Genomic DNA, 13,104 nt, shown 5'->3' on the forward strand with positions numbered 1-13,104 from the left:
TGAGATTTTTTTTAACTAAAAATGAGACATTTTAACTAGAAATAAGACAAATATTCTTGTTAAGATTTTGGGTTTTTGCAGTGTATTATGTCAGATGTGCTGTATTATTGCCACCTTCCACCTAATACCATTGTTTTGTATTACTCTAAGAAAGGTCTTCTGCCTGTTTGCGAGATAGAGTTGAAAATGTCAAAATGCTGTATTAAAGGAAGGCTAAAACTTTTATTCCTTGTCCCTGGATTTATTCTCTAAGATTTTACTGTTTATTGTCCCCCCCAACTATGAAACAGTTTTTTGGCCCCTGATCCCACTACACCACTGTCACCTGTAAATATATTTCCATCATTATCCTTAATCACCCTAACCTTTTGTACATCACCATCTCTATCGCTCTGCTTTGCCAACCTGTGAAAATCAATATCCCCACCTTACTGTCCAACATAGCATACAAATCATCATACACCCTTTGTTTGCCCTTTGCCAACTCTACCTTCACCCTGCATCTCCCTGTACTCCTGTCTAATGTCTTGAATTCTGTTCCACTAATTCATTTCCCTTTGGGGATTAAAACAGCAGTTTTGAATTTGAATTGAAATTCTTCTTATCTAACTTCTCTGTAAATGCTCTTGTACTTCCTCATTCCACCACCAAGTCTCCTTGTCTACTTTCGTACCCAATTACACACCCCGTACTCTCTCCCCTGTCTCTCTAATCACATTAGCTGCAGCTGTCCAGGAAGCATCTCCAGACCACCCAGAGCCTCTCTCAATTTATCTCTGAAAACACACACAACACTCTTCTATTTTCAGATTCCACCACTTCGTCCTCTGCTCTGCTTTTGTCCTTATTATCTTCCTCACCAACACACAACTCTCTGCTACACTCTCACCTAACAATACTCTGCAGTCACTGATCTCCTTCTGGTGATGTCGGTTGTTGCCTCTTCTGGAAGAAAGTATTTGCAGCTGCAATTTCCATCCTTTTTTACAAAGTCTTTCACCAGCTGTCCTTCTGGATTCTTATCCTGGATACCAAACATGCCGAACACTTCCTCATCAACTCTTTTACCTTCTCCACTATGTCCATTCTAGTCTGCATCAATCACCACCTTTTCACCTTTAGGGATACTCTCTATCACTTCATCTACCTCAGTCTAGAATTTCTTCTTCTCTTCTAACTCACATCCCACCTGTGCACCATAACCACTTACCACACTGAACAGAACACCTTTCATTTTTAGTTTCAGACTCATCACTCTATCTGACACTCTTCACCTCCAGAACATTCCTACGTTCCTCCTTCTAGATACCTCCAACTACATTTGTCTTCTGCTCCACATAATGATAAGCTTGAACCCTGTTCCAAAGCCTCTAGCTTTACAACCTTAGCACCTGGTCTCCCGTAGTCCCAACATTCAAAGTCCCAGCCCTCAGCCATGATCCCTTGCTTTTTCCTCTTTTTTTTCTCTGCCCATGGACATGCCTTCCTTCTCTCCTTCTTTGACCAACAGTAGCCCAGTTTCCATCAGCACCCTGTAGGTCAATGGCCCTTGTGGTGGTCATTGTTGACCCGGGCCTCGGATGATCTGGGTTGGAGTTTATGGGTCTTGTGTTTCATATGTAAAGTTTGGTTGGCTGTTAAGTTGGGTGTTAGGTTTCTAAATCATCAACATACATTAATTAACTTAGAAAAAGACACCGGAGACTATGGAATGATTTTTCAGGTGCTCCTGCAGGAGGGGAAAGCAATACTGACAGAGGCAGCCCCCTGACAGCAAATGCTTCCCAAAGACCCTCCCTTGCAGGAAGCTTTTTATTGGTAAAACGGACAGGAAACTTGACCATATTTGGAACAGTGAATGTATAGATGGACAATTGACAAAAACAAGAAACAGATTGTCACACAGACATGGTATCAGATGATAGTTGAAAAGTCACACCTTATGACTTTTCAGTTAGTAAGTAACTTATCTGTGGTGTGCAGAGCAACAGACATCCTTTTAAGAAATGTTCAAGGGGGTTTTGTTGTCATGAGATGGTCAACTTAAAGACAATGAGATGGCTGTCAGTCGACCCCCCTGACAAAACCTCCTTAAACCTTAAAAATACAATGGGACAGTTGTTGGACAGCCCAAACCCTTAACGGAACACAGGAAGGGCAGCCCTCATCTGTTAACATGTGATAAGAATGTGACACCTAGCAGTCAGCTTCTCTGAGCTGACCTAATTAAGCCTATTCCGATAGTTTTATATTTTCATAATGACAATCTTAATTCAAAAACGTTGATTAACTTCACATGGGTTTCCTGACACAACCCTCAGCAATTTATTGGGCTTGGGATGGGCTCAAAAAAACATTGGCCTGTGACCCCCTGAGGCTTCATTGTCTGGAAGATTACTGTTGTTGAACAAAATTAGAAATTCAGTACTTTGCCCGATCCAACAAATCAAATTTGACCAATGGCACAATTTTCTTTTTTTTTCTTGTTGTGTCCCCTACACTGAAACAATTTACATTGGAATTTGATTGACTTGTTTGAGGCTCTGAAACTCTAGTAAACCGTAGTTAAGTTACTTTACCTGCAGAGATTTGTTTCACCGGAGCACATCATGGAATTTGGGATTTTAAATCTGAGTTTGAGTCTTGCTTATGTTTTCCTCTTTTGCTTAGTATTAGTCCGGGATATCTTGTGGTCTTTCACTTTTGACTCCAGTTTTGTGTGAGGCCTGATGTACAGTTATATTTAAAACATGTTTTCACTCTAAACAAACAGTGCTAAAGCCTAAGGAGATAGCTGAAGCTTTTGCAGATTACTATAAAAATGTGTATGATGACTCGGGATCTGACTTTCTAGTATCTATGTGGAAGCGTGGTCTATGTGGAAGCGTGATCTGATGGGGTATTTTCATCTGTCAAATCATCCTACCTGCATTTATCTATGTGGAAGCGTGATTTGACGGGTTTTTTCACATCAAAATACAGCAATATTTTCTGAGCTGTGTTGGAGAGGATGTGCTCTGATTGGGGACTTTACACATATATTTTGGGACTGCCCAAAGCTCACTGATTTCTGGAAGAATGTTGAGTTGGAGATTAAACAGATTCTGCATGTTGATTTTATGATGGGGCCGGCCCTAGTCATACTAGTATACTTCCGGAGGATATGATGGAGAGAGATCTGGCTTCTCTACTGAGAATTCTGCTTTTAGTTGCCAAAAAAATGATAACAGTCAACTGGCTGAAACCACAGTCCCTAAGCATGACACACTGGAGAGAGAGGATAAGACATGTGTATGTGATGGAGAAAATTACAGCAAGATTAAGGCTAAAAACTAACCAGTTCAGTGACCGCTGGTCGCTAGTAACAGAACCTTTGACAAAGCTATGAACACCTCCTGTTAACCTTTTGTTTTTATTTTTCTCTCTCTTCTTTTATTTTATTTTTTGGTTTATTATTTTTTATTTCTTTTCATGGTACATGATTGCACCTGTTCTGTTAGTATCTATTAATATTGATAAAGAGTGTAAATGTGTATTGATCTGTTTGTGTTCAATAAAAAAATAATTAAAAAAAAAAAAAAATGTTTTCACTGATTTATCATTTATTTTCCGCTGGTTTGCTCTGTCTTACTTGCTTCCACCTGTATATTATTAGCTTGTGTGGCTGAGCATACAAATGATACTGTGTTTACTGCCGTTTCTCATGCTCTGCATGTTATCCCCATGTTGCTATCAGCATTCCACCTGTTCTGTCTCTGATAAATACCTTTTTCCCCCCTGTTGGATTCTGCTTTGTCCTCTGCCTTTTGTCAGTAAATTACTTTATCTGCAACACCCTTCTTCCTAGTATTCTGCATTTTGGATCCCCTTCCCGACAAAACATTACTTAGTGAAAGGAAGATAACAAGTACAATGAAAACAAATTCATAAATTGTCATTTTAATGACAATGTATCAGGCTTATGGAGGCTTACACAGTGTCAAATCAGCATTTCTAAAGGAGTATTTAATGATGGCCCAAATTAAAGGGTTTTCAGACACCACCTGAAGATCAATACTTCCAGCTTTGTTCCCAAAGATAGATCAAAACCTCAACAAGGATTCAGGAGTTACTTAATAATAATAAGGTAAAGGAACACAAGGGGGTCAAAGAGTAGGTAGTAGGCTTTAAATATATGCTCAACATATGAGAAAAGGGGTGAAAATAATTAGAAATTTCTGTGTGCATGGGAAACTGGAACTTAGAGAACAAGATGACTCAATCCTCCAGTGCTTCAAGGTGAAGCATATACAAGTCTTGGAGATTTTTGGATACCTGAACTCAAGTGACTGCACCTTGATCAAAGAAAAGTTAATCCTTCAGAGACATGCAGGGTCCTGTGGTTTGCCTTCACAGTCACTTGTGCTAAATCCCACTGAATGAAACATATTTATAATCTACTTCAAGATAAACGCATTCATATGAAACCGTTCCATTAAAAATACAAATTACAAAATGTATTAAAAAAAGATAATATACTATCACAACCCCCTCAAGGGAACAGCTTGGATGCTACATGGACCAATGGGCTGGTTTTCTTTGTATCCTCCCTAAGTAGCAAGATATCTTTTTCTACAGAATATAAACATCCAGGATGAACCTTGGAAAGATGATTGATCTTCTGTGCCAGGTACCACTAATGACCCGCCACCAGTCATTTTGGCTCCTACTCAGTCTAACAAATAACTTTCTGCAAGGGATGCTCAAAGTGACAGGTTTATACCTCCCTAACCCTCTTTGATAAACCCGTTTTTGATTGTGAAGCTTTCCTCCTTCCTGTAAGAATGATCACAGCTGAAGAGAAAGAGTCCTTGAGCCCACAAAACGGGGTACGTGATGTTGATCATCAGGACAATGGAGACAGGTGATTAAAAACCACATATGACTGAATATCTCTCCCAGCTCTATTTGGGGTAGAGGGCTCCTCGAATTGGTGATTTGTAAATATGGACCAACATTTCTTCCCATTTGGATCTGATTGGATTTGAAACTGATACTTATCTGATTGATTTTTTTTCTCAACATGCAAATGAATTTGTATTTTTCACTATTTTTGTAAATACTCCAACTACATCCATGACTATTTTATAGATTATATAGAAAACAATGCAAAAGAAAAAAAAGCTCTAAAAGGGTCTCCATACAGGGATGGAGGGTAAAATACTTTTAGAGTCCCAGATACTCTTCCTCTTTTCTCTTCTTTGCTTTTTCTCTCATTACTTTCTTGGGTCTCTTAAGCCACTTCGTCACACGGATTATAATATAAAGATGCACAGAAGATTCCCTCTTCACGCTGTGCATTCACAGTGACTTCATAAAAGGGTAATATTGCCGACCCACTGTGTTCTTCCACTTTGCAGTTTTCTATAATCTGAACGTGCCCCTTCACTGACTGCTAACATGACCTCAAATAAACATCAATAAAAAGATATTCACTCGGCTGCTCCCGCCGAACACAGACAGCAGATGTGGTGTATGCTTCTCTATTGCTGCTCACTTTTGTGAGGCTGAAGGTGGAAATATCAGCGGGAGGGAGACGCTGTCTGGGATCCAGGAGGAGGAGGAGGCTCCTTCAGGTCATTGAATGTGGCAATGGGGCTTGCTGAGTAGCAAAGTTTGTAATACTCTGCCTCTCCAACCTCTGTGGTCGAAAACCTGGTGATATTTTCCTCCGCAGCATCTCTAACTTGCTTGTTGCTTGGCCTGCTGTTTTAGCCGTGTGTTCTGACACTGCTGTCAGATGGCTTGTTAGGATTTGCTCACTTTTGCCATGATGTCCACTGTGCTGACATTGTCTTATAGCCACATTGTTGTTGATGTGTGACATCGTGCAATAAAGCAAAGCAGAGTTGTTGAGAGATGTGTGGGAAAGTTATTTTGGATGGTTTTAGCTGCTACAGTAGTACAGACGGGAAACCTTGAGAGCTAGAAGATGATTCCTAAAAATAAAAAAAAAAAAAAAATGAAGCTGAATCTGATACGTTAACATGAAAAAAACTTGACAAAAGATGGAAATATATAAAAACAACTCTATCAGGAGCCTAAGGATAAATAAGAAAAAAAGTTATTTTTACGTCTTTTATTTGCAGAAACGTAAAAATGGAAATACAGAGGTGTCAGTGTGGAAGTGTCAGATTGTCTAAGTAGCACATGTAGTCTGAATGGGTGGAGGAAGGGGAGATAAACGAATAAGATGAGGAACAAGAATTAGAGGAGGAAGAACAAGATTGAGGATGAAGAAGAGGAAGAAGAAGAAGACTCACAGTATGACCAAATAAAAGCCCATCTGAGAGTTTCCTTCTTTCACGCTGTTTCCCCCCAAATCTTTTGCCCCTCTCCCTTAAACATGTTTCTTCAATTTTGGCTGTTGCAGTTTCTCCTTTGCATTTTTACATTACCTTGAAATCGTATTGTTAATCACCAGTTAATCTCGAGCCTAGTCGGAAGCAATTTAAACTTAGATAACTTACTAGACAAACTCCATTTCATATCTGAGGCCAACATCCAGAGCGATGTCATTTTTGGACAAGATGCTTTGCAAGATAAAAGGACTAGTTTGGCTCCAGGTTTCCAGCTTCATCTCCCACTGCTTAAACTCATCAGCTGGCGAATCTTCCATCCTGTTAGCTGAATCATAGATCAAGCTTCAGATAATAGAAACTAATTGATAAAATAAATTAGCATAAGCTAAACTGTATGGCTGTCAGTATTTTCTTAATCTCTCTCTCCTCATTCCTGAAGTTCACAAATAAGACGATTTACACAATTTGTTGCTACAAAATGCTTGTTATATTCCATATTCCAGTTTTCAGACAATCCCATCATATATAATACATGTGATTTATGGTTAGCTTTTGTCCTGAGAATAATGGTCATTTCAAGTCTTGAATCTCCTTCTGTTGCCCTTTTTTGAAGAGTAACACAATGATAAAGCTGTTTATTCTTCTGAATGGACGTGGTGACCCGATGTGAAGAAATGAAAGGAGATTATTGCGAAGATCGCAGTGAATAAAACAATAATGAAAAGTGAATTAAAAAGAAGAAAAGAAAAGAAAAGTGAATTTACCCTCAGGTCACAATAACTGTGGACTTCAAATTTGGTGTGCAAGTTATTACATGAAAAAAACTAAAAAACTAAACAATATGAGACTGAAGTATAGCATCTCTGGGTTCATACACAGTCTTGGCATTTTCTTTTACTCTGATCTGAAGAACTTTTTTTATACTAAATGAACCCTACATCTTACACTTCTCTTGTATCAACTTTGTGTGTGCTCTGCAAAGCTCAATGTTTTACTGTTTCTGTCAAAGAAGTGACTTAATTTACAATACATGCCAGTAAATTAACAGCCGTGTCATCAGTCCATGCATAAGGCTTAGCTTTGTGATTTGGTAAATCCATATTTCAAACCCTGGTTTTACTTATGCCTTCAATATGGATACACCCAAAACTTGATGTACCTGCGATTAAAGTCATTGTTATGGACTTATTGCTATGGAGTTTTTATTAGATGCCATTTGAGGAAGAAAGGTAAAGCATTAAATACGCCTTCAGCCCAGCCAAACTGGCCTGAGGGGATGTAATAAGATCGTTGCCTCAAGGGATTAACAACTTTGTCAATTTGGTTTTGTCGAAAAAGAAAACAGGTATGGTGAAAAATACCAAAAGCAAAAGGAGACAAAAGGGCAGATACAGTTGAGTTATGTCAGATACAACAGAAGAATAATTCCTTCCCAAAAACCTTCACTTTTATAAATACAAAAGAACACCTGGAAGTTTAAACTTGGCCTGTGGCCTAAAATCAATTTCATCTCAGTCAACTGACAAGAAGCCACATACAGATGAGTCTGTTCTTAATGATGTGCTGTCTGAGAGCACAAAAGGTCACAGGCATTCAAAATCTGGTTTTACCTGGTCCATTTAGATTTAGAAAAGATAACATGCCTGAATTAATTGAAATGTAGCCTTATTTTTAGCCAAACTTTGAACATTGAACAATACTGTCTAGACTGGCAAATTTCAAATTTTTTCCTTTCAAAGTCTCAGCCGTATGAGATGGTGTTCCTGTACCCAGTGAGATTACTAGAGTTGAAAGATAAATGCTATGTGGAAACAATGCTTTTCCTCTTTTTTTGGAAGTATTGTCCACCTTCTTTTAGTTTTGTCTCCTTTGCTTGGAAGTACAACTAGTACAGATGAAAAACAGTGATCATCAGATAGGAAACTCCTTTTCTACTTTCTTTGAAGTTGTATATTTTAAGAAAGTGGCCCAGATAGTTGACACGATTGGCCTGCCTGCCAGACTTACTTACTGGGACGTGATATGTGGGCCAGATTTGTCTCAAAGTTTATGAACTGGGCAAAAAACATGGGTTTTTATGTTGTTTGAGCCGGATGTGGCCCAGATTTCATAGGTTAGATCTGACGTGGGATAAGATAAATGTTGTAAGGGCCAGAGACCCAAAGGCCTATATATTATACAGAACTGGACCGTGTCTTGTGGAGACATAGTTTAGGCTGCCGTGCTCACCTTGAGTCTGATAGCATAGACTCAATGCCGGCCAAAGGAAACTGCAGATATGGGAAGTTTTGACCAAACACTCCTTATGAATTTCTTACGATGTAAAATGCACTTTGACTTACAGCAAAGGGAGATGATGCACATGGCGTGGAGCTTGTTTTCGGAGCGGATATAGGAGCGCATGCAGATGACGAAGATGTTGCCGAAGCACGTGGTGGCGGAAACGACCCAAACGAAGACTCTCAGCACAATGTTGGCCAGCAGGTTCTCAAAAGAGGAGATGCCGTCGGTGTTGGGCTTGCAGCTGCGCACGTGAGGGGCGTAGCCACAGTACTGGAACTTCTTGAAGTAGCTGAGATAACAGATAGAGAAAGAGGGTCGCGTCATGAAAAAGAAACCAAAAGTTATTTAATCATCCTCTATACTCTTAAGTACTAAATATCATCAATTAGGAATTACAGAAAAGATTAAGTATTCCAACTAATTAAAGCCTCAAGCTGCAAAAAGAAAAACATACCTGGATTAAAATGTATGCTTTATTTTATTTATTTCTATTCTATCTCCATCAACAGAAATTGACAGGCTGTAACATCAGTCATTCATCAAAACACAGGGCTTGGTGAATTAAGTTTTGCTCTGACATGTTTATAACGATACAGCTACTATGATCTTCGTAGCTTTTTGAAATTGAAACCAAAAAATTTGTGTTTAGTCTTGCATCAGAGCAAAATGCCAATCTGAAGATGATAACCTTTACCTAATGGCAGCGTTTGCCTGCTTCAATCAATAATGTTCACCATCTGACTGCATTTTTAATTAACACTAAATGTGATTAACTTCTCAGGCTGTTTGAATGTATTCAGTTTTCAGAGCACTTCTTTAATGAGTAACAAAATGCACATATGAGATTTTGATATGTCGATGGCGCAATTTGGATGTGGTATGGCAATAAAAGTTGAAACAGGACCGCATACTCAAGTTTTGTGTCATTTTACTTGGTATTTTTTTATGCATTTCAAGAAATTTCATAGATGTAAGCCACATGAACATACTATTTGAATCTTCAACAACCAATACACAGTTCTTTCCAAAAACACTTTGGGACCTTGGGAAATTGGTGAACGTATTTGAGTAAAATGAAGTGCATCTAAATCCATCTGAGTCTTATAGGTTCCTAATGGCACTTCAGAAAATAAAAAGACTAAAATGATCTGCAACTGTAAGCTTGAAAAGCCTTGGAAAGCCACATATCTTCTGTTTTGTTGTATCCCTTCCAGGACCTGCATGGATGTATCTCATCTGCTTGATCTATGGAGAGATTGGATTACACTAAATCTAATTTAACATTTCCCTGATGGAAGTGAATCCTGAGCCTCAATAAGGATAGGACAGCACTCATCCTAAGAGGTGGAGTATACGTGAACAAATGTTGGTCCCTACAGACCACAACAATGAGAATACTTACATGTGAGTCAAGTATTTGAGAGGTTCAAACATTCTTCGCTGAATGTTTCCAATTTCTATCCCCTCGATGTTCCTGGAAAATATATATAAACATATATACATAGAAAAACATGGTACATATGTACATGAATGTAAAGATTTACATGCAAACAAAACAATTTTCACCAAATGTTTTTCTGAACAAAAAGCTTTTCAAATCCTTAAATTGGGACTATTGATACAAATTCTGACTGGTGTGGGCTGTTTCTTATGCCTCAAAAGAAAACGCACACAAATACTGCTCAACAGCATGCAGTGATGCTCCAAATGGGAACATCAAAAGAATGATGAAATCCATCTAGTTGGACAGTTTTTGTGTCCTTTCCATTTGGCTCACCACACACAATGTTTTTATGTTTGCTCCATTCAACATTAAACAAGTTTGGATAGATCTTTGAAAGATGAGGTCTCAATTAGACCTCATCAGAGATGAAGGAACACATACTTACAGCGATTTTAACTTATGTAAACTGTCAAAGTGGTCAACTTGAAGCTCCATGATGGGATTGTATGATATATTTCTAGAAAATAAAAATGTAAAGTTAATTTAACAGCATGGATATGAATTGCATTTAATGTTATCCTTACTTTGAAAAACATATATCATGTAAATGGACATTGCAAAGCAGCCTTGACTGCTACCGGTCCATGACATCAGATGTAACCTGACTGTTTCCCTCCACTCTTACTTGTCTCTACCGTTCATGCTTTCTCATTTTCTGCCTCATCTCCTCAAGACTTCTGCTGTCGTGCTGTAATAATGTGGTTATACAATCAATAACTTATTTCATTTTTGCTTGATAATCAGTGCACTTAAGGTCTTCTACCCACATAAACTGTATTTACCGCAGTATTTACTGCCACAATTTGCTCAGGCAGTTACAGTCAGCAATTTTCACACTTCTTTCAGAGGAATCCACAGGGAATTTAAGATAAACTGACTTCAATATCACATTTAAGGTATTTTGAGATGGCAATTCATATTTTCCTACTTTGTAATTTTGCACCACTTTTCTACATCTGTTTGACAGATTTGACTACAAGTTACAGCCTAATCTGGCAGGCCTGACCTCTTCCAGGCCATGTCCACCACTGCTCCTGGGAGGATACGGACACATTCCCAGGCCAGCCGGGGGATATAAATACAGCATATATCGTGGTGGGTCTGCCTGGGGGTCTCGTCCCAGTTGGACATGCCTGAAACATGTCCCCAGGAGAGGCATGTAGGAAACAGCCTGACATCCTTGTTCAGGAACCCCCGCCCCAGTAATGGAGGAGTCAGTGAACTCAGCTGCATCTGTGAAAGACGTGTTGTTTGGATTGAGACAATCCCATACTTTCCCTGCATCCCCCAGTTGAGGTCACCAACCTCTAACCTTTATTGTACACACTGCTGTTGAAGCAGGGCTTTGCTCGACTGTGAGGTGTTTGGTGATGTCATGAAAAGGAGTCCTGGCATCACCAAACTCCTCTCACGTAACTATGCGAGTATGGAACACGGTTTCTTTCAAAATGAAATAAATAAATAAATAAATAAATAAATAAATACTTATCAAATAGATTATCAAATATTCAATTAAAGGAGCATGAGGCTCCTTTTACAACATTAGACTCTCTAGCGCCACCCTTCGCCACGACGGCCGTCGGGGGTACTGCAGCCAACAGCGAAGCCGGCACGGGAGAACGGGGAGAACGCACATGCAGCGTCATGTGACGTCACATCCGCAGGAAAGCGCGGGAAATTCGGCCCCCGAATTGCAGCACATTTTGCAGCACACAGCCTGTTCAAGGCAACGGAGAGATACACTAGAGGGCTCATTCTTTTTGGTTTGGAACGCTTCATCTGACATTATTACTAGAAAACCTAAAACATATGCAAATTTTTTTCATAAACCCTGCCTCAATCCTGCCTCATGCTCCTTTAAATGAATAAATATGACAATGAAATAATACAAAATTCATCTTAAATTAATAGTCAATGAAATAAATTAACCTGACAATAAAAAAATAAAAAAATTATTAAAGCTGCAAGCAGCGATGAACGGGCCCTCGCACCCTTGTGCACTTTCAGGCTGCAGTGGAAGCTTGTATGACTTGCATGTAGATTCTTCAGGCCTGGACATTTAGCGGATGACACCACCACGACTCTCTATATCAAACCATTCAAAAATTATGACAGACAATAGGAACTATCACATATGGACCAATCTGAAGAAGGGGCAGGGCTAAATTGCACCAATTAAGGTGAAGGAGTCAACACCGATTCCAATGACACCACTCACAACTCTGTATGTCATACCATTCAAGTTATGGCAGAAAATAGGATCTATCAAACATCGACCAATCAGAAGAAGGGGCGGGGTTAATTCAGGCCAATGAAGGTCAAGTACTCAAAACCGAGTCCGATGACACCACCCACGACTCTGTATGTCACACCATTCAAAAGTTATGGCAGAAAGTAGGAACTATCAAATATAGACCAATCAGATGAAGGGGGGCACGCTTTTTGGCGTCTATCGTCGCCACGGTAACGCTTTTGACTGAGAAAAGTAATGCACATCGTCGCAGGATGGAGACGCACATTTTGACATGTATAACACACCTGGGTGCACGTTACGGTTCGGGCGAAGAAGCAGCTGAAGAAATGGCATAAATTGCGACAAAATTACGCAATTAATTCAAAATGGCCGACTTCCTGTTCGTTTCGGCCATGGCGCCAAGAGACTTTTCTTTAAGGTGCGACATGATACAGGTGTGTACCGATTTTCGTGCATGTACGTCAAACCGTATGGTTGGACTTGAGGCACAAAGTTTTCTAGGGGGCGCTGTTGAGCCATTAGGCCACGCCCATTAATGCAAACCATGAAATATCAAATTTTTCGCCAGGCCTGGCTTGCGTGCAAAATTTGGTGACTTTTGGGGCACGTTTAGGGGAGCAAAAAGGCCCTCATTTCATCGGAAGAAGGAGGAAAAAAAAACCCAATTCCTACAGATACAATAGGGCCTTCGCACTGTCAGTGCTCGGGGCCTAATTAATACA

At 39.5% G+C, this 13,104-nt stretch overlaps 1 protein-coding gene across 1 annotated transcript in view; it reads right to left on the bottom strand.

Annotated features, from left to right (window-relative positions):
- Window positions 1-13,104, bottom strand: part of rxfp1 (relaxin family peptide receptor 1) — a 180,392-nt gene that overhangs the window by 7,691 nt on the left and 159,597 nt on the right. The window contains exons 17-19 of the mRNA XM_061726495.1: window positions 10,514-10,585; window positions 10,027-10,098; window positions 8,684-8,913 (exon numbers count right to left, since the gene is read on the bottom strand). Coding sequence (XP_061582479.1) covers window positions 8,684-8,913; window positions 10,027-10,098; window positions 10,514-10,585 — 374 coding nt within the window. The remainder of the gene's footprint in view (window positions 1-8,683; window positions 8,914-10,026; window positions 10,099-10,513; window positions 10,586-13,104) is intronic.

This window comes from Cololabis saira, chromosome 7 (genome assembly GCF_033807715.1).
Source record: "Cololabis saira isolate AMF1-May2022 chromosome 7, fColSai1.1, whole genome shotgun sequence".
Classification (NCBI taxonomy): Eukaryota; Metazoa; Chordata; class Actinopteri; order Beloniformes; family Belonidae; genus Cololabis; species Cololabis saira.